Source organism: Procambarus clarkii, chromosome 70 (genome assembly GCF_040958095.1).
Source record: "Procambarus clarkii isolate CNS0578487 chromosome 70, FALCON_Pclarkii_2.0, whole genome shotgun sequence".
NCBI lineage: Eukaryota > Metazoa > Arthropoda > Malacostraca > Decapoda > Cambaridae > Procambarus > Procambarus clarkii.
The window spans coordinates 17856049-17878602 of record NC_091219.1 but is presented as its reverse complement, the minus strand read 5'-3'; the positions used below and the strand labels follow the sequence as shown (position 1 = coordinate 17878602).

At 37.4% G+C, this 22554-nt stretch overlaps 1 protein-coding gene and 1 long non-coding RNA gene across 3 annotated transcripts in view; one reads left to right on the top strand and one right to left on the bottom strand.

The window, feature by feature from the left end:
• LOC138356039 (uncharacterized) overlaps positions 1 to 22554 on the bottom strand; it is a 166407-nt gene that overhangs the window by 75932 nt on the left and 67921 nt on the right. The window lies entirely within an intron of this gene.
• LOC123775293 (sodium/potassium-transporting ATPase subunit alpha) overlaps positions 1 to 22554 on the top strand; it is a 35535-nt gene that overhangs the window by 6494 nt on the left and 6487 nt on the right. Inside the window, exons 3-14 of the mRNA XM_045770322.2 lie at positions 488 to 625; positions 2728 to 2931; positions 4445 to 4558; positions 10073 to 10207; positions 12499 to 12616; positions 12716 to 12901; positions 13764 to 15014; positions 15182 to 15438; positions 19007 to 19101; positions 20953 to 21127; positions 21647 to 21777; positions 22438 to 22539. Coding sequence (XP_045626278.1) covers positions 488 to 625; positions 2728 to 2931; positions 4445 to 4558; positions 10073 to 10207; positions 12499 to 12616; positions 12716 to 12901; positions 13764 to 15014; positions 15182 to 15438; positions 19007 to 19101; positions 20953 to 21127; positions 21647 to 21777; positions 22438 to 22539 — 2906 coding nt within the window. The remainder of the gene's footprint in view (positions 1 to 487; positions 626 to 2727; positions 2932 to 4444; positions 4559 to 10072; positions 10208 to 12498; positions 12617 to 12715; positions 12902 to 13763; positions 15015 to 15181; positions 15439 to 19006; positions 19102 to 20952; positions 21128 to 21646; positions 21778 to 22437; positions 22540 to 22554) is intronic.

Below are 22554 nucleotides of genomic sequence, written 5' to 3'. Positions count from 1 at the left end.
ACATGTTATAAATACTGCATGCCATACTGTCAAGCACCTTAGGCCAGATTTTAGAATATTTTAAATATCCATGATAAGAAACACCAAAGTGCATTAAGGTATTGTTAAGGGTGTAAATGCTTCTAACATACCAGCTTACGGGTTGAGGTTCTCAATCTTGTTCTACTGTGACCCTAATTATCAACAGGATCTCCCAATCTAAATATTAATGTTGCTCGAAACGCTATGCGCGTTAGTTGTTTTACACGAATGTAAAAACACCGATGCTATGTACTCTCATGAACCCAATGTACCTTCTTGTATATATATAAATAAATATATAATTAAATTAAGTTTTAATTTCAATGTGTACTTACAAATAATTAATCGATATGAAATACAGTTTAAGAAGTAGTGCGAGATATTATTTCATTAATACTATGACAATGTGATGTGACAGGTACAAGCTGTGGCTTTTCTCGCAATAACTGATCACTATATTTTACAGTCTAAAAAGAAAATGTCTAAGCGAAGGACAAAGAGAGGGGAGAAGGACATGGAGGATCTGAAGCAGGAGTTGGAACTTGATGAGCACAAGATCTCCCTTAATGAACTCTATCAGCGACTTTGTGTGAACCCTGAAACGGTAAGCAATACGCTTCCCTGGTAGCCATCAGTGCAACTTGGGCCTCCGTAACATCTCCCATAATATGCCACTTTCATCTGCATGAGTGCACTTATTTCCCTGTAGTTTCCCTCTTCCTGCTAATCGGCGTAGTTTCTGTAGTATCCTTTGAATATTATGATGTGCCAAAGGATTTTGTTATATTGTACAAAATTTAAAATATTTTTATAAATTATATAAATTTACTGTTTTAATCCTTAGCTTTCAGCAATTATTATGTTTTAAAATGACATGCAGGCCTACAGTACATGATACACAGTACAGATGTTAGATCAAACTCAACTACAAGACAATACTGAAGATCATATATATATATATATATATATATATATATATATATATATATATATATATATATATATATATATATATATATATATTACAATACTGTACTGCATTATACGACTGTATCACCTCAGTTACACACACCAGTTGTCAATTCTGGGTAAACCTATAAAGTTTCTAAAGTGTTAATATATCTTTAAAAAGAGTTGAATTAGGGTCATTGATACAAAACCACAGCATGGTCCTGGCTAGACAATAAACTCCTTATACTGTTTGCAGTTTTCGTTCAACTGTGAATTATTGTTTTCCACGGAGGAATAGCGTAAGTTAAGAAAAAAGTAGACACACCCAGTGTTTACCTTGCTTCTATTTCTTGTTCTCATTATTTTTTTTACTTTCTGTTATTAGCTATTTCCTTTCAATAACTACTTGAATACATTGGGTAATAATATCTTGAGGACATATTAAGTATAGCTTCAACAATCACCCATCTACAGGAAGTTTAACAGGGTCCTGTAGTGCAGTGGTCAGTGTAATCGGTTCCTAAATTAAATATTCTAGGTTCGATTTCCGTGCAGGACGGATACATTTGGGCATATTTCTTTCATCTGATGCATCGGTTCACCTAGAAGTAAATAGGTACCCGTGGAAGTTAGTCACCTATTGTGACTTTTGTTTTTCTTTTTTGTAAAACAAGAACTAAATACAAGTAATAAGCAAGGTACCGAAGCACCAGAACAGAGTCAAACACCACAGGATACATCACCAACAACAAATCAGCATGCAAATAATAAACAATACATAAATATACAAACAGCAATACAAAAATATACAAACACCAGTGTACGGACACGCACCAGGTACAACTCCATGCACGCATAAAGGGAACATAACAAAGAAACACATAATAAACAAACGAAAATACAATATAGCTAGACGATAATATTCGTACCCAGGGCACAGCATAGAGATTCGCACCATATGTACACCAATTCACACAAGTGGAACACCGATAAGGTACCGCCAGTACAGAGCGCCAGCAGCACAGAACAGAAATACATAAGATTCAGGAACACACATAAAGGACCCCAACAAACGAAGGCCGTTACCACCCACCAAAAGGAAGAGAGCTAGAGCAAGTACAAGAAGGCAAGTAAGGGGAAGCCTTCAACCACAAATATACGTTCATCCACAACCAAACAGTGCAATATAAGGGAACACGGGTCAAATGAAAGGCCTGACACAAGCCCTGACTTAACAACATATATATTAAAAACGGACGGAACACATCACTCAACACATTCCCAGATAAGCACAAAGGAGGAAAATGCAATCACCACCACCTCAGCCTGCGCACCAACTGAGGAGTCAGCAGTAAACATGTAGAAATCACAATAGCGTGATATTTCAAATAATCCAAATCCACAAGGGCCGTGATGAGGGTTCAAACCTACGCACGGAATGTTCCCAGCTGCGCCTTAGTCAACTGTGCCACGACATGGTTAAATGCATTGCAACCTGGAAGTGCTACTGCCCTGACTAGGCTCCCGAAGCCCAATCAGGGTTTTCACACAATTCCTCTCGTCCCAGTAACTGAATCAAATTTTGATCTGGGTTTCTAGTAGGCCTACGCAAGTCCAGGCTTAAAGAGTGATTGTATAATTCTAGTTGTATCACAGCTTTCAATACTCGAGAGCTACTGAGGGCCATGCAGAAAGGGGCATTTCATTGCAATACATTTAATGCTTGACATTTTAAAGTTATAATTACTTTTCCAGGGTTTAACACAGGACGAAGCTCTTCGACGCATTGAACGAGACGGCCGAAATACCCTGACCCCACCCAAGCATACTCCTGAGTGGGTAAAATTTTGCAAGAACCTCTTTGGTGGTTTCGCACTTCTCTTGTGGATTGGTGCTGTCCTTTGCTTTATTGCATTCTCAATTGAGGCTGCTTCAGAGGAAGACCCCAATAATGATTATGTAAGCTCTAGTAAACTTTTAACAGCCAATTTCAAATTATATGCGTGCATGTTTTCTCTCAATAAATACGATAGTTAATTTTTTCTAAATAATCTTTGCTTGTTTGATTGTAATAAGTTAGGAAACATAATTTATTACTAGTTTTCTTTATATTATAGATTGGTTGCTTTTCAGATTATTATGTTTTAAGAACATTAAACTTCCTCCTTATTACTGTTGTATTTTGTCCCACCAGTTGTTCGTGGGATTCACTCTCAATGTTTATCAAAGAGGCTGCTGCTTTTATTTGATAGCCAAGGCATTTTGACTTCCAATTCTAAATGATAATTATAATTGTAAAAAGTAGTTAGTATAATAATTCCTGTAATACTTGCATACTAGTTTGATGTTTCTTGATAATTTTATTTGTAATGATTTCTCTCAAGAGGATCCTTGAGGATGAAAGCAGGAGCAGCAATGTCCACCTCACCTGATAATATTATTGGTTGTATTTATCTTTAATATTTTGCAGTCTATGAAGCCTCTCCATCCTCGATGGTGGGGACCATGTGCAAAATCTTCATAGATATTTCAATTATGAGAGTCTCAAGTGTTGAAAAAATTTCCTTATTTTGGTAATTTTGGTCGACATAAAATAAAAGTTTAGGACTTTTGATGCGTGATGCGTGTGCTGGAAATAAGAATGCGTTTAAATATTTAGGATTTTATGCACCCAATGGTATCAAAAAAATATATCTGTTTATATAATATACTAAAGAATATAAATATAAAGATCATTGAAATTATATTCGAATTCTAAAAGTCAATAGTATTAAATATGTTTCTTAAGTGTTCTTCCGTTTACTTAACTTGTTAACGTGTTTGCATGAATGTGTCAAGAGAATTTCACTGTCAATTACGGAGTTTTGCAATTTTTTTTACAAGCCAAAGACTATTTTGGAATTATCCTAAATCAATACTGACGTTTAGTTTGAGATTAGTAAGTTAAATTTGGATTTCATGTAGTTTTGATTAGTAACATATACTTATATTGTAAAAATGCTGACAACTCCGGTGGAAAAAGTAGTTTAGTATTTTTAAAATACATAAAAAATTATGTTGATAGTGGTGACAATAACCACAGCAATTGAAGCTCCTAAAATAGCAAAGATGATTTTCATGTTAACTGACCTGTTATTTGGCTCAACTTCTTGCATACACAAAGATGGCACAAACTGGCCAATTGTTTTGGGCCTTCAAATGTACACAACTTTTGTTAAATTGAAAACCAATTTCAATTTCAATTTTTAAGTATTAATATTAAATTTACAAAAGTATTCAATTAGACAAATTAAGTGATGCCTGTAACTATTCTACATAGGGGATTTATAATTTTAATATTGCACCTTTTGTGTGTATATGATAGTGTTCAATGCCTTACTCTGAAACAAAGAGCTTTAAAACTAAGTAAACTTTAAAATATTAGTGTTATGCATGTATTATTATTTGACATAGCTTGAGTATTATTTTGCAGTTATACCTAGGAGTAGCGCTGTTGGGCGTAGTCATTATTACTGGCATCTTCTCCTACTACCAGGAGGCAAAGTCTTCGGCTATCATGGAGTCATTTAAGAAAATGGTCCCACAGGTAAATATTTTTATTCGTAAAGAATGGGCTTCCTGGTACCAGGGAGATTGGAAGGAATCCTTACCACAACCAACTAGATAATTACTGTAAGTTGCATTTTCTGCCAGATGCACTGCATTATTTTTAGGCGAGGAAACCATTTTCATATACATTAACAAGCCAATCTTCTTAATTGAATTGCATGTGTGGAATAAGGAATACAATACTCATCAAAATGTTTGTATAATATTTTAACAATGAAAACTGATTGGTCCTTTTTTTGTGGTGGCCCTCTCAGTGGCTCCACGGACCTTGCACGCTTAGTACCACAGAACATCCCAAATGTACCAGGCCCCAGAGAGAGAGAGAGAGAGCGAGAGAGAGAAGCAGAATCTGGTTCACGTAATAAAGGAAACATGAGGGATCAGAGAGCAACTCATAATCTAGGTAACATCACAGAAGGTCATAGATGAAACAAAACAGTACTACTCTTATCGATAAAGTCAAACTAGGAAATGGCAAGGAACTAGGAAAGGAAACTAGGAAGGCAAACGAGATAATTAACAACGGTTAAACAACCCTCGCCCCATCTCAACCTCCACCAGATGGCATCCCACTGAACTGCCAGCTACCTAACTAGCATGCTTGTAAGTTTTAAGGTTATGTATATTTGGGAGAGACTGTGGACTTCGTGCCTAATCTTCGTAAGCTACTGAGAGATCACAAAGATCTGGTCTTTTAGTTCATTTATTATGCACTCATTACCAATCATGTTACATAATGGGCTCAAGAACTAAACCCCAAAATTTGTTTAGTAAATCAAGTTACAACACTGATGAGCTAGTTACGTAATTTAACATAAATAAGTCAACATCAACTTCATAGTTTATCAAACTATATCACCGCGACTTCAAGAACTAACACCAAATGAGAATTTCTGAAATCCATTTCAACTGGAGTTAAGCCAAAATTTCAAGTGCTGGAACTTGGTAGTTTCCAAATTGCTTGGAAGAGCATGACTTATATTTATCTTGTTTAGGATAGAAAAATGCACTAAAAGGCTTATAAGGTACAGTATCTATATTTGCGATTGATGCTTTTTTGTTTGTTTAACGTCTGCTGTCATTTGAGAAAGAAAAGTAAGTATAATACGTAAGTATAATTTTTTATTATTACTTTCTTGACTTCTAATTTGCCCAAGACAGAAAAACTCGACAAAACCTAAAGTAATATAATTTTAATTCAACGATTGTGGCGTGTTTAAAGATTATACATGTTGCGTAAGGTAAGAAGATCGGAGTAGAGTATATAAAAGGGAATAGTAATTATCACATGTTTATTCTAGGTTGCTCATGAATATTGTACTGCCTACTGTCGTGATAATTAATCAGAGGATCTCTCTTAATATGAAGAGAACAAGAGTTCCAGTCAGCTAGGGTCTCCTCCCCTCGGTGCTGGTTTGATAAAACGAATTGTAATCTTTTCACGCTCCACGTTGATCTTTTCTGCCTTTCTGAGCTGCCTCTCCCCCTCTCCCTTCTTTTTTTTATGACATTTTGTTCAACGTTACCCATAGCACGTAGAACGTGTCATTATCAGACTCAGAAGCATTATTCGTAACAACGTGTACAATAATTACAATCCTGGCTGGACAAAGTTGTGTAGCAATCTAAATCAAACTCGGGAGGGTGGATATCTAGGGCTAGGGAATGTGGTGATAGTAGATCTGGTGTGAATGACGTCATGAACACCTAATACAGGCAAGCATTAATACCATGTCAAGTGACACTCGTTTAATTTATGCCAACCCCAATGCACCCATGTTAAAAAAAAAATCTTGGGCATGTACCCAACAGCAATTTCTGTTAAAATTAGGTGAGGCTAGCCTCCAGTATCTGGCCTCCAGCCTCGAACAAACAGACATTCTAATTTATAGTTAAAGATATCATATATGACAGAACGTTTGTTTGTCTGTTCAAGGTTGGAGGCCAGATGTTTGGGACTAGCCTCGGTGAACTTTCACATATGAAGCATGTGGGGTATGGGAGCGTCATAAGCCACTCTGGGTCGGCTCCAGTGCCACATTATAAGAAATATCGGCATTTAACCCCCCCCTCCTTACCCTCGCGGTGCACTTTTTATGAAGTCTGAAATGCAGGTCAACCAGGCTGTTGGACGCGGCTGCCCGCAGCCTGACGCATAAATCACCAACCCGTCCTCTTAAAAATAACGTCACTTTTCGCTCGTATACGCGCTATAGCCAAAAGTGGACGTAATTTGAAATTAAATCGACTCACAAAAGTGACGTACTGTCCCGTTTTCTGCTTGAGTCGTCCGGCTTACTCAGAAAGGTTAGGAGAGGAAACTTTCAATTAACATTTTTCATAAAAATTTGAAACTTTATGAAAATTTCATGCCCACCTAACCTACCAGAGGACCCTTAACTTACTGTTGCTGAAAAAAAAAATCAAAATTTATTTTCATTTTTTTTCAAATTACGTCCACTTTCGGACATACGCGCAAACGGCCAAAGGCGACGTTATTTTTAAGAGGACAGGTTGAAAGCCTTGATGGGAAGGAGAGGGGTTGAGAGAGATGAGGTTTGAAAAGAAGGAATGAGAAGGGGGAGACGTTTGAAGAGAGGGGGGTGATGTTTGAAGAAAGGGGAGGAGAGAAACATGAGATATTAGGCGGAAAGGAGAGGAAAAGAGAGCTGTTGTGGGAGAAAGGTAGAGAGGGGACATAGGGAAAGAGATATGAGAAAGGGGGTGACTAGAAGAGAGGAGGGGGGGAGAGCCCCGGGTATATATAGGTAACCAATCTAGTGGGCATATAAGAGAGAGACTAGTGCTTATACAAGAGATTATGGTTAACAAAGAGGGACTGGTAATCTTGCTCTAAAGATTACCAACCAATACTTGTATTGTAGCAATGTTTGTTCCAAGACCTGTGTTGTATTGTGTGTACCGAGACCTGTATAGTATTGTATGTTCCAAGACCTATGCTGCATTGTGTGTACCAAGACCTGTGTTGTATTGTATGTACCAAGAAATGTATTATAGTATTGTTTGTACCAGGATCTGCATTGTTTTTTACCAGGATCTAAAATGTGTGTACCAGGATCTATATTATTTGTACCAAGACTTGTATTATCAGTACTAGGACCTGTTTTGTATTGTTTGTAGCTAGACCTGTATTGTATTGATTTGTATCAGGACCTATTTTGTAGTATTTCTACCAGGACCTGTTGTATTGTTTGTACCAGAGCCTGTGTTGTAGTATGGTTTGTACCAGGGCCTGTGTTGTACAGTTTGTACCAGGGCCTGTGTTGTAATATAGTTTGCACCATTAAATGTACTGTAGTAATTTGTACCGAGAGCTGTATCGTAGTATTGTTTGTAATTAGCCCTGCACTTCAGTAAATTGTTTGTAGAAAGACTTGCACAATATTGTTTGTACCAATGCAGTATAGTAATACTGTACCAAGGCCCGTACTTTAGTATTGTATGTATTAAGACCTGTACTTTAGTACTGTATGTATTAAGACCAGTACTTTAGTATTGTATGTATTAACACCTGTCCTTTAGTATTGAATATATTAAGACCTGTACTTTAGTATTATATGTATTAAGACCTGTCCTTTAGTATTGTATGTATTAAGACCTGTTCTTTAGTACTGAATATATTAAGACCTGTACTTTAGTATTGTATGTATTAAGACCTGTATTTTAGTACTGTATGTATTAAGACCTGTACTTTAGTACTGTATGTATTAAGACCTGTATTTTAGTACTATATGCTTTAATACTTTAATACTTAATACTTTAATTAATACTTTAATACTTTAATACTTTGACTTGTACTTTAATACTGTATTCAATTTTGCACTCTAGTATTGTACTGAAACCTGCACTTTAGTATTAAAGCCTGTACTTTAGTATTGTATGGATTAAGACCTGTACTTCGCTATGATTTTACGAAATCTGTACTGTAGTACTTTTATACTAAGACTTGTACTTCAGTATTGCTTGTTAAAAGATCTGTACTTCGGGATTGTTTGTACTAAGGTCTATAATTCAACGTTGTTTGTACTAAGACCTTAAATAATTGTTGTTTGTACCAAGACCTATACTTCAGTATTGTTTGTACCAAGACCTGTACTGTAATATTGGTTGCACCAAAACTTGTACTTTAGTAACGTTTGTGCCTCGACTTACACTGTAATATTGTTTGTACCAATACCAGTACAGCATTGTTGGTACAAATCTCTGTACTGTTTATGCCAGCCCATCCTCCTGTTTTAATAGTACTTATAGGGAAGATTAAGACCATTGTACATATACCGACGTACAACGTAGTTAGAAAGTAAAAATCAGTAATACTGAATTTGGAAAACTGGAAAACGATTTTCTACTTAAGTTGCAAAGACAAACTAACCTAACCTAACCTAACCTTCCTAGGCCTAATACACGCTATCTGAGGCCTAATATAGTACATATTTGTGCCATACTGGGTCTAGGAATATTAAGGTTGTTTTTAGCTTAATTTGTTCGGACTCAATAAATTGAATAGTACAAAATTATACTATCTAACTGTTTGTACTATGGTGCATATAGTTACAAAAAGTACTATCTAAACAGGAGGACGGGTGGTTTATGCTTCACCTCCACAGTTGCCATGATGTCTGCATTGTGTGTTAGTGTTATGACATCCTGTGAATTCCAAAGGATTTCTGACATTTTTGTATTTAATTGCACTATTACTGAGCAGGAACGATGTCTAGCAACATCACTATTTAGGTTCCAGTAGGTAAGAATAATACCAAAGCTAAATTATTAAAGGAAAGAGGAAATTGGCGATGGAATTTGAGTAGCCTTAATACAACCAGCCTGGTTTAGGGCAATGACATTTGTACCTACACTATTTCTAATACAAAATACAAAGAATGTATATGTTTATGCTCAGTCGAGGGTCACAAAGAAAACATATTTTTTCATTATACAGTTCTGTTATGCTTTTCGGATTCCACAGTTACATTACAACATGGTTTTGATATTGTGTTTTAAAATATTAATGTTATATCGTTTCGGTAAGAAAAAAAAGTAGCCTATTCGACTCGACACAATAAGGAACGGAAAGTGTGATAGAACTTTATGGCGCCGGTGCTAATTAGTCCGTTCGAGTACAGTAAATCTTAACTGGCAAATATCAAAGGTAAGTTTCAGATAAAACTCAAGTTTTTAACCGAGAGTCTGGTCGTTACTCGGCAGGAGGCAGTGGTAAGTATTAAGTCCTTTGCTTCGCCTTGACTTTGGTACATGTTGTTATGTGATGACATCAACTTACAGTAATATAATTTAAAAATATATTCACTATAAATTATTTTAGACTTTATTGTATGTAGGGAACTCTGATATAAATTAGTATACTTCAGTAAATATTAGTTTCTAAATACAGTACTATATATACAATACAAATTATTACAGTAAACAAACTGTTCAAATGCAATAGAAACTATATTTTTCCTCTTATTAGTATGCTACTGTGATTCGTGAAGGAGAAAGGAAGCATGTGCAGGCTGAAGAAATCTGCATAGGAGACATTATTGAGGTGACGTGTGGTGACCGCGTCCCCGCTGATGTCCGCATCATTTCAGCAAAGGGTTTCAAGGTTAGTTTGGTTTATTCACTTGACACCGCCTTCCTTTCCAGCCCGTTGTCTTCGTGAGGGGGGCTTGGTGGGCAGCTGCCGGGGTGTGATGCTCCATGGGTCAGTCCTCTGTCCTTTTGCAGCCTTATGGTCCTGCTGCTGTCTTCACTAATTGTGCTGGATGCCTTTTTCTCTTCCTGATGTTTAATTTTTCCTCCCTCCTCTTCCCCTTTCTGATTGTCGTTTCCCGCCGACTTTTTGCCATTCTCGATTATTCTTTCAGACATCTTCTGTTTTGACGCCGGGTGTTTGGGGAGCAACACTCACCCGTAAAACTGTAGCACCTGACGTTTCGAGCAAAGGGACGCTTTTATTGTTAATCTTTACCTTCGTTGTTGAACCGATCTCGACGGACTGACGGTTCTTAAGGTGGCGATTGCAGGGCGTATACCCATGATGCATCACTGGGGGCCCCATCTATCCTCTAATTGTGGCTCCATGGTGGATATGGGGGCGTATTCGTGGATTAAATTATTACCTGTTCGTTTATATGCCAATGATTGACCCTCTTTTTAACTTCACAGGATCGTGGGGTGGGCGACCTGGCCCCCCGAGTCGGACTGTGATCGAGGTCGCGGGCTCAATAGCTCCTGCTGCATTAAACCTAGACCAAGCTGCTTGTTTGACCCTCCCAACTACCCCTCTCTGCTCCCCTCCCATCTTTGTAGTTTTCCTGCCTTCTTTCCCAGTCTTCCCTGTCTCCTGTGCCCTCTTTCTATTCTCCCCCCCAATCCTTCTTCTCAGCCCTCCTCACCGTCTATCTGTCCAGGCTGTTGTCCATCCTCCTCCCAGCAATCTTTGAGTTGATAGCTCATGTGCCTTTCGTTAGACTACTACCCTCAGCCAGTATGTTGAAACTGGCGTCCTGTCTCTACAGGATTGCCGTGTTCGCTACTGTTTTCGCTACCTTGCACGATCCCTACAACACCCTCGCTCTCGTTTATATCGTACTTTGACCTTTATCCCCTCCTGTGGTCCCTGTACCCCTTCACCACCTACCTCTTTCTTAACGGTTGTCTCGGTTACAAGATTCTCTTTCGGTTTGTGTTACCAATATTTCTCCTCATGTCGTTACGTCCTTGCCCGCGTGGAGGTTTCCCCTTCCTAAGTTTTGTAAAATTTTGCCCCACAATAATAAAGCTTTTATCCCTCCTACAGTTCTGAAACGACTTTTCCTTGAACACTTTTCTTCACACTCCCGCTCCATTTTCGTCTTCACCGATGGGTCTAAGTCTGCAGACGGAATAGGCTACTCTGTTGTTTTTCCTGACCATACTTATATGTGTCGCCTGCCTCCAGAGACTAGCATCTTCACGACAGAACGTTATGCTATTTTGTATGGTCTTTGTCAACTGCTTTCTCGCTGTCAATCCTCCTTTGTTGTTGTAGTTGACTCTTGCAGTGTTCTCATAGCTCTTGAGTCCTTTAATCCAGTCCATCCCGTGGTAGTCGAAATTCAACATTGGCTGTTTCTTATCTCCAGCAGATTTAAGATAGAGAGTTTTGCTGGGTTCCCAGCCATATTGGTGTGTCCTTAAATGAGCATGTGGATGCTGCTGCTAAGGAGGCTATCCACACTCGTCCCATCTCCCGTAAAGGTGTTCCTTATTCCAACTTCTACCCAGTTATTCATTCCTCAATCCTTGCTCGTTGGTAGGGTCGTTGGTTTTCTGTTACTGGTAACAACCTGCATGCTCTTAAGAGTAGTGTGTCCCCATGGCCTTTCACCTACCGCCGTAACCGGCAGAGGGAACGGCTCTGGTGAGGTTACGTATTGGCCATACATGTTTAACTCAGGGGCACTTAATGGAGCGCCGCCCTGCTCCTTATTGTTCAAACTGCATTGTCCCTCTTAAGATCGTGCATATCCTTGTTGAATATCCGAACTTTCAGGACGACCGTGTGTCTTGCTTCCCGTCTGTCCCTCGAGGTCACATGTCCCTCAATATAATTCTTGGTGAATCGGATACCTTTGATGTCGTTCACCTTATGCGCTTTTGTTTTCGTATTTGGCATCCTTAGTGATATTTAGCGCCCTATGAATACCCCGCACATTTAATGGTGCTACATAGTCTTCCCGGCTAGGTGCCTTCTTTCGATAATTACTTATACACGTGACAGAAATGCATTAAAAACTTATATATAAATCAAATATAAATCAATAGTTCGACTAGCGATTATTTCACCTACATGGTTAAGCGGAAGATCAGTAACTGGGTGTTTGCTAATGTACAATAATGTTTTTCATACAGGTGGACAACTCTTCACTAACTGGAGAATCTGAGCCCCAAAGTCGCTCACCTGAATTTACATCAGACAATCCCCTAGAGACCAAAAACCTTGCTTTCTTCTCCACTAATGCCATGGAGGGTGAGACTTGAGCCCTTATTTTACTTTGAATATACCTGTTTTTATTTGCAAGTATAAGTATGATAAGAAGCTATTGTATTGAAAATGCTTTTTTTATAGGTACTGCCAAAGGAATTGTGATCAACATCGGGGACAACACAGTTATAGGTCGCATTGCTGGACTGGTTTCTGGCCTGGAAACTGTTGACACACCAATTGCCAAAGAGATCAATCATTTCATCCACATCATCACTAGTGTAGCAATGTTTCTGGGTATTACCTTCTGCATGATTGCCTTCATGATGGGTAAGGTATTAAAATAGTGGCATAATTTGTCTGGTCTTTTGTAGGTTACTTGACATCAAACGTACCTTTACCAATTCAGATCCATTTTTTATAACAGTTCTTCTGTTCACCATGATCCTTTGCATACTGTTTTAATAATAATATAATAATAATTATAAAATATGAGATTTTGTTTACAGTATATATTGTATTATATGAATTTATATATTTTTTAAAGTCACTAATCAGTGTTTCGGGCAAATCATGCGATAATTTTTTGTTGTCGGTTTTATACATTTGAGCGAAATAATATTAAAAGATGTAATTTATCTTAATTTTAAATAAAAAAAATTTAAGTTGATATTTAATGTCAAGGCATGCAGGCTCTGCACAATTAAATCACAACAATATAAGCATGAACAAATATTTTGAGCTGTCCGATGGAATCAACATCACGTCCTGCCATGCAGACTACGTTACTTTAGATTTTATATATTTAATAATAAATGGTTTTTAATTAATGTGAATTGTTACAATAGTATATTTAGTTTTGTTTCTGCTAAGAATAGCAGCAAACATAATTTGCTTATTTAAGAGATTTATGTTATTGAATCAGATAAATGAATTGATTATATCATATCAGTTTGGTACCTCTTTATTCCACTGGTTGCCTGGGATTCCACTGAATCCACAGGAAATCCGGAGCATTCTACTGAAACCAGTCTAAGTTTTACATATAATCCCCATGCACTCTGGTGTAGGCGGGAGTTCCTTGATCGTTGGTTCGAGTCACCTCATTGCTCCAATTGATTTTCTCATTTATATATATCATGGTAGTGAGATTTCTTTCTGCAACTGCAACTTAAATGTCTGTATTTTTCAGGCTACCACTGGTTAGACGCTATAGTGTTCCTCATTGGTATCATCGTAGCCAATGTTCCTGAAGGTCTGCTTGCCACTGTCACTGTCTGTCTCACTCTCACGGCCAAGAGAATGGCGGCCAAGAATTGCCTTTTCAACAACTTGGAAGCTGTTGAAACTCTAGGATCCGCCTCCACCATCTGCTCGGATAAGACAGGTACCCTGACTCAGAACCGCATGACAGTAGCCCACATGTGGTTTGACAATACCGTTATTGAAGCCGATACATCAGAAAACCAATCTGGCTGTCAATATGACAAAACATCTCCAGGCTGGAAGGCATTATCTCGTGCTGCCGCACTCTGCAACCGTGCTGAGTTCAAGCCTGGACAAGAGGCTGTCCCTGTCTTGAAACGTGAAGTAAACGGCGATGCTTCAGAAGCTGCTTTGCTTAAATGTGTTGAACTAGCTGTTGGAGATATAAGGGGCTGGCGAGCCCGAAACAAGAAGGTATGCGAAGTTCCATTCAATTCTACAAATAAATATCACTTATCTTTACATGAAACTGAGGATAGGAATGACCCCCGCTACCTCCTCATCATGAAGGGAGCCCCTGAGAGGATCCTGGAACGCTGCTCGACCATCTACATTAATGGCGAAGAAAAGGTATTGACTGATGAATTGAGGGAATCCTTCAATAATGCCTACTTAGAAATTGGAGGTCTTGGGGAACGTGTACTTGGCTTCTGTGACTATATGTTGCCTTCTGATAAGTATCCTCTTGGATATCCCTTCGATTCGGAATCTGTTAACTTTCCTGTACGTGGCCTTCGTTTTGTAGGTATTATATCGATGCTAGACCCTCCTCGAGCTGCTGTACCTGATGCTGTAGCAAAGTGCCGATCAGCTGGAATCAAGATTATCATGGTTACAGGTGATCACCCAATCACTGCCAAGGCAATTGCGAAGTCTGTAGGCATCATTTCTGAAGGAAATGAAACTGTTGAGGATATTGCTCAGAGACTGAACATCCCTATTAAGGATGTAAATCCCCGTGAAGCTAAAGCCGCTGTTGTCCATGGCTCAGAACTACGAGATATGTCCTGTGACCAGTTAGATGATGTTCTCATTCACTTCACTGAAATTGTGTTCGCCCGTATTTCACCTCAACAAAAACTGATGATTGTTGAAGGTTGTCAGCGCATGGGAGCCATTGTTGCCGTGACTGGTGATGGTGTTAATGACTCTCCTGCTCTCAAAAAGGCTGACATTGGTAAGTTTTGTTTCGCTCATCTTGCAAGTAAGTTATATATATTCATAAAACTTTTATGTTATGGCATGTCTCTGCAATATATATGTGAAGATCATGTCTGGTTTTCCAACGTTGCATTATCATAGAAGAGTAAAAGTTCTGCTAACATTAACATTTGCTTCACTCAGGCGTTGCTATGGGTATTGCTGGATCGGACGTGTCCAAACAGGCTGCTGATATGATCTTGTTAGATGACAACTTTGCTTCCATTGTCACGGGTGTTGAGGAGGGCAGACTTATTTTTGACAACCTCAAGAAGTCGATCGCTTATACCTTGACCTCCAACATCCCTGAGATCTCTCCGTTCTTGTTCTTCATGATTGCCTCTGTACCCCTTCCCTTGGGTACTGTTACTATCCTCTGCATCGATCTGGGCACTGACATGGTAAGTTAGTATCATATCTTCGTTTTACAGCATTCAAGAATTATCTTCAAATTATTTCAAATGCAATTGTATTGCCAAAAATTCCATTAGACACTAAGAAATAATTATAATTTAGCTTTCATAATAAACAATAATTACTTTTCATTTAAACTCATAAGTCTACAAATATTTTATTTTTTTTTCAAGTTATTCGTCGAATATAGAGAAACACAAAGTTAAGAATATACTTTAATCATAGACAACGTTTCGCTTGTCTGTTACTTGGTGTTTTGTTCTTCCACATCCGGTTGCTTTCACAGGGTTCTTCGCCCATTTTATCTTATCATTACCCGAGCTAGGAAGTCCTCTTCTTTCCCTGAGGTGCCATTGTAAATAAGCTCAGTGAGATACTCAGTGAGATACTGAAGAGGCCTTCTCAGAAATCAAGTGGCAGCCAGGCCAGTTATTTACCCATGGCCAACTGTTGTTTGCATTCTTCACTCGGTTTTCATTTCTTTGAAACCCTAGTTGGTTTTGTTTCGTCTTGATTTTCTGAGTGATTTAGTTCATTTGTGGATGGATCCCTTTGTCTCTGTGTTCCTCACACCTCATAGGGAGAATTAGATTATGGTCTTGGTTCCCAGTTGGTTAGTGTGGGTCTTTGTGGCATCCTTTTCCTGTCCCCCAGCCCTCCCCCATTCCCCTTCACTCGTCCCCTCGTCCTCCCAACCATTCCCCCCTCCCCCGTCCCCTCATCCTCCCCGCCATTCCTTCGTCCCCTTGTCCTCCCCACCATCCCCCACTCCACCGTCCCCTCGTCCTCCCCACCATTCCCCACGCCACTGTCCCCTCGTTCTCCACACCATCTGCCATTCTCCTGTCCCTTTGTCCTCCCCACCATTCTCCACTCCCGTCCCCTCGTCCTCCCCACCATTCTCCACTCCCGTCCCCTCGTCCTCCCCACCATTCCCCACTCCCTTGTCTGATGCATTTCCAAATGATCTGATGTTCCCATAAGAAAAATGGGAACATCAAATGATCTGATGTTCCCATCACTGAAAAATATGAACAGTTAAAGAAAATAATAAACAATGAAAAATACAAAAATAACTATACTCACGAAATGAGCGGTATGGTAAAAAACACAGCTCAATTCTAATGCAATATCACACAAAATAATGAAATCAAAATGAAAATAAGTTAAAATCTATGAAAATTCAGTTTATCAATGCGATCGGAAACATTGAAATGTAATCATAACATATTTAGTATAGCGTGTGTTGCTTTTACGTGCAATAGATGGTGCTGTTTAAAAAAAAAAAAAGTTTTTACCTGTCATAGTTGCGGCAGCTATATAGTAGGCATATAAAAACACGCGCATATTCGAATGGAATATTGTGTCAAATCTTCAAAGCAATTGGTAAAGAGGTTCTGGAGATTTCCCTCACATGAAAAATACAGTTTTTTAAAAAAGCATGTTTTTACCTATCACAGACGTGACATAACGAAATGAAAGGTATGGTAAACAACACAGGTCAATTCCAACACAATGTCACACAAAATAATTAAATCAAAATGAAAATAAATCGAAATCTTTGAAAATTCAATTTATCAATGCAATCAGAAACATTGAAATGGAATTGTAACATATTTAGCATGGCGTGTGATGCTTTTACGTGCAACAGATGGCACTGTTTTTCAAAAAAGCATGTTTTTACCTGTCACAGGTGTGGCATCTGTATAAGAGGTATATAAAAACATGCGCGTATTTGAATGGAGCATTGTGTCAAAATTTCAAAGCAATCAGTAAAGAACTTTTGGAGATTACAGCGTGTGTTGCTCTTACGTCCAACAGATGGCTCTATTTAAAAAAAAAGGCATGTTTTTTACCTGTCACAGGTGTGGCATGTTTTTACCTGTCACAGGTGTGGCATGTATATAGTAGGTACATAAAAACATGCGCATATTCGAGGGTGCTTTGAAATGTCAAATAGCATGTATATAGTAGGTACATAAAAACATGCGCATATTCGAGGGTGCTTTGAAATGTCAAAATTTCAAAGCAATTGGTAAAGTCGAGGTTTCGGAGATTTCCCTCACATGAAAATTCACATAAAAACACAGTTAAAAAAACAAAACATGTTTTTACCTGTCACAGATCTGACATCTATATAGTATGTATATAAAAACACGCTCCAATGCGAAAGGAATGTCAAAATTTCAAAGCATTCAATGAAGAACATTCAGAGAGTAGCGATTTTGAACAAACGAACATTTAAATTTATATATATATAATATAGGTTAGGTTAGGTTAGGTAGGGTTGGTTAGGTTCGGTCATATATCTACGTTAATTTTAACTCCAATAAAAAAAAATTGACCTCATACATAGAGAAAAGGGTTGCTTTATCATTTCATAAGAAAAAAATTATAGTAAATATATTAATTCAGGAAAACTTGGCTTATTAGGCAAATCGGGCCTTGAATAGTAGGCTGAGAAGTGAGTTCTGGCTACTAGGTACGACATATATATATATATATATATATATATGTCGTACCTAGTAGCCAGAACGCACTTCTCAGCCTACTATGCAAGGCCCGATTTGCCTAATAAGCCAAGTTTTCATGAATTAATTGTTTTTCGACTACCTAACCTACCTAACCTAACCTAACCTAACTTTTTCGGCTACCTAACCAAACCTAACCTATAAAGATAGGTTAGGTTAGGTTAGGTAGGGTTGGTTAGGTTCGGTCATATATCTACGTTAATTTTAACTCCAATAAAAAAAAATTGACCTTATATATATATATATATATATATATATATATATATATATATATATATATATATATATACAGTATATATATATATATATCACAAATAATATTTAACACAGAAACTCTTTCCCTATGAGAGAATTGAACTAAGGCTAACCAACTGGCCAACCAGTACACTAACCAATACACCATAGCAGATCGTTTAAAGGGCTGTGAGACGGGCGGCTATTCCACGACTACAGCCCCTAACGACACCAGCTAATAGTAGCAGATTAGACATACGTTCTCCCAACTCAATCATATTTACTTGGGAAAAACTCGAGCCCATATATACCGCACTCGCTTGCTCACGTACTCAACGTGAGCAAGCACCAACAAAAGGAGACTAGTTCTGTACCAATAGTTGAAGTTAGTATGGATTCATCCATCTGTGACCTTTAGCTGGTACATAACCAATTATAAAAACACACAACAACCATTGACAACGTGTTCAGGCCTAATTGTTATTCTTCGCTGTTATCAGGACTTCTATCAATTATTTCCCCCTCAAAGACCATCACACAGGAACTAGCATATAGGCCGAAATTTGTATTGTTACAAGGAACCTGTCACCAAATATTGATAAAGCAGCACATAACCAACTGAACACAACTGATCTTGATTGCTGTGTGATTGTGTTTTATGGTTTTACTTGCACATGACTTTTCTCGTTATTCAGTGATCAAACATATGTGTAAGTTGAGTTGTATTTTAAAACCTTATTTTAGTTTTACTTGTAGTTAAAGATGTTAAACATAATCTGGTTAATCTTAGGTGCCAGCCATTTCCCTTGCCTATGAAGAGGCAGAATGTGATATTTTGAAGCGTCCACCCCGTAATCCATTCACCGACAAGCTGGTGAACGAGAGGTAATATTTGGGTACCTTTACTGACCGGTTATTCTTTACTAATGACCGCAAGTTCATACTTTGTCGTCTCTTTCCCGGACGAGAGTAACAAATAACAAAGCTTGTTGTTTGAAGGTGTCACGTTAGTGCATCTTAACAATATGACGGGTGTCAGCATCAAGGTGAAAGGTTAATGTATCTTAACACTGTAAGGTGTCGGTATTAAGGGTTAATGAATTACCTGCAGTGGTAATATTGTGTTCTTTTATACATTTTATGCTTTTATAATTGTTCTGCATGACAATTCATTTCGATTTTTAACAAACTTTACTCCGTGTAAGTTCTACAAGTGTTATTCTGAGAATGGGTATATGCAAACAAGCTTGAATGGTTCCCATGCTTATTATATATATATACCTTATTATATATATATATATATACTTTATGCTTATTATATATATATATACCTTATTATATATATACATGCAACCGAAAACTCCACACCCAAGAAGGATTCGAACCCAGAAAGCTAGGAGCACCATAGCGTATCTAGTACTTTAACCGCTAGACCAGAACTGACTACACAAGTGTTGGAAGTCGGGAGACTTTTACCCAGCACCCGACATTTGTTTATAATTGTTCGCATTTGTGTTGCTCATGTGGCCTCAAAAAGTGAGGTGATTCGATGAAATATCTGTGCTCAAGTTGACCACCGGGTGCTGTTGGGTGTTGGGCAAAAGTCTTACGACTTCCAACATTTTTGTACAGTCAGTTGTGGTCTAGCTGTTAAAGTACTAGATACGCTAAGGTGCATGGTGCTCCAGGCTGTCTGGGTTCAAATCCTTCTGGGGTGTGTGTGTGTTCGTTAGAACTCGAACTTAAAACTGATGATGCATCTCTCCATAAATATTGGATTAAATGGGTAAATAACAGTTTATGTAAAAACCTAAATTAAGTAATGATTTATTTTTGGGCATGAAAAACTCCTTGGGCCTATTTTCAGAAACTATATATATATATATATATATATATATATATATATATATATATATATATATATATATATATATATATATATGGATGACAGTGATTGTCAGTGGCAATCTAGCCATATCGCCTAAAATCTTGGACAGTATGTCAGTAAAAATAAAGTATTATTGTTGAGGTGATAAAATTCTTCGTAGTAAAATACACTATAAAACAACCACCTACACTGTATCAGGTATCTGTAACGTATACTTGTTTATAATAGGGAGTCCACTATATATGAATTAATGTAACTTTTTCAGAACTCAAGGGCCTTTGTATGAAGAGTATAGTTTATTTTTTTTAAAGTATTTGAAGCCTATTAAACATTATATATATCTTCCTTTCAATACTAACAAGGTGGTAGTATTCGTATTGTATGAAATTTTTAATACGAGTTAAGAGCTTAAAATAGAATATTTTGCCGTGTAATATGTGCATGATTTTGTAACTTTTGCCATATGATTACACACACACACACACACACATATATATATATATATATATATATATATATATATATATATATATATATATATATATATATATATATATATATATATATATATATATATAGCACAGCCAGTATCTATAATATATACTACTAGCTGTACTGGAGTATATATTAACACTACCAATGTCCGTTTTACACTAAAATTTTATGGACTTTTAATATGAATGGTTTATCCTGTAAAAGATTAATATAAAAATATTTATGGGCAGCAAACCTCAATTAAATAATTTTGACATTTACAGATTGTTATATGGAACTTATTTGAAAATTAATTATATTCCAACGATGTATTTTTATTGTATTCTCAGTATTATATATCCCCAACCCAACAGGCTCATCTCCATGGCCTATGGTCAGATTGGTATGATCCAGGCAGCGGCTGGGTTCTACGTCTACTTTGTCATAATGGCAGAAAATGGCTTCCTTCCGCCAAAACTGTTTGGTATTCGTCAGCAGTGGGACTCAAATGCTATCAATGATCTGGAAGATCACTATGGCCAGGAGTGGGTTAGTATTTTGTTTATATAATGAACTTTGGAGTAGTGTTGTTGTAGATCCATGAGGAAAGGTGCGCAAAAGAACTGATCCTCCCTTGCCACGAGCACTGTTAGGGCAGCACTTATACCAGTACAGTACACGTCGTGACGGGATCATCTTGGCTGTGGAAGCCTCACTAGATCACAATTCAGCTAAGCTTTCATAACTACTTTTTCTAGTGGTTATTTTGATATTGCAAAATTGTTATTAACATGTTTGTGTGTAAACATACATGTACATCCGAGCTTTATTATAAATACAGTGTTTTGTTTACCTAGATATCTAAATAGTCTCGTTGAAACTAGGAATGGTCCCATTCAAACTAAGAAGATAAGAGAATTGTTGTGTACAAAACATGTTAACGATTGGTGCAGTTTTTCTGTCACTGTTTCAGCACATTAGTACCAGTGAAAAGCATGTTCCAATTTTAAATAACTAGGACATATCTACTGCAATAAGTAATGCTTTTTAACTTCATATCTTTCTCAGACTTACCATGATCGCAAAATTCTCGAGTACACATGTCACACAGCTTTCTTCATTTCCATTGTGATTGTGCAGTGGGCAGATCTCATCATCTGCAAGACCCGACGAAAATCGCTTTTTCACCAGAAAATGAAGTAAGTTTATCTAGATTATTTGAATTGTAAACAGCTCAAGATAATTGATTTTAGAGGATACAGTCACTAGCTGCTTGTGATTAGTAGTTTAAAAAAAGTAAAAATATTGAAATAATTTAAAATATATTTCCATGAACATTGCTATTACTCTCTCCTCTATCATTACTTTAATTTTGTTCACATTCACTTTTATCAGTAATATATTTATTTATTTAATAATACATCTTCAGAAGGATTATCTGATTATCATTTTATCATTATCTTCTAGAAGAATTTCATCACGTGAATACATCACATTTGATTAACTCGTACAAAAATGTTACATATTTTTCTGTTATTCTTAGGTTGACCAACCATGGTGTCAAAACACACTGATAGGCAGCCAGTCCCACATTAATATCAAAGTAGTAAATTATTGCACAATTAATAGTCACACAATCTCTTTCTACATTAAAGCTCTTCACAGCATTTACTAATATTCCGCCAACTCATACGTGTTCAATACACTCCAAGAGACCCTCTCCATTCGCATGTTTTCTCTACTATCTGTCCCAGTATAAATATCTGCTTCACACTATTTCTTGCACTAGTAACCCATCTTAGTCTTCACTCACTAATTGTTTCATATCGGATGGTACTATTAAGTGTGCTGTTTTACAGGAACATGGTGCTTAACTTTGGTTTATGCTTCGAAACTGCTCTGGCGGCCTTCCTCTCCTACGCACCAGGAATGGACAAGGGTCTTCGTATGTACCCCGTCAAGTAAGGACTTTTTTC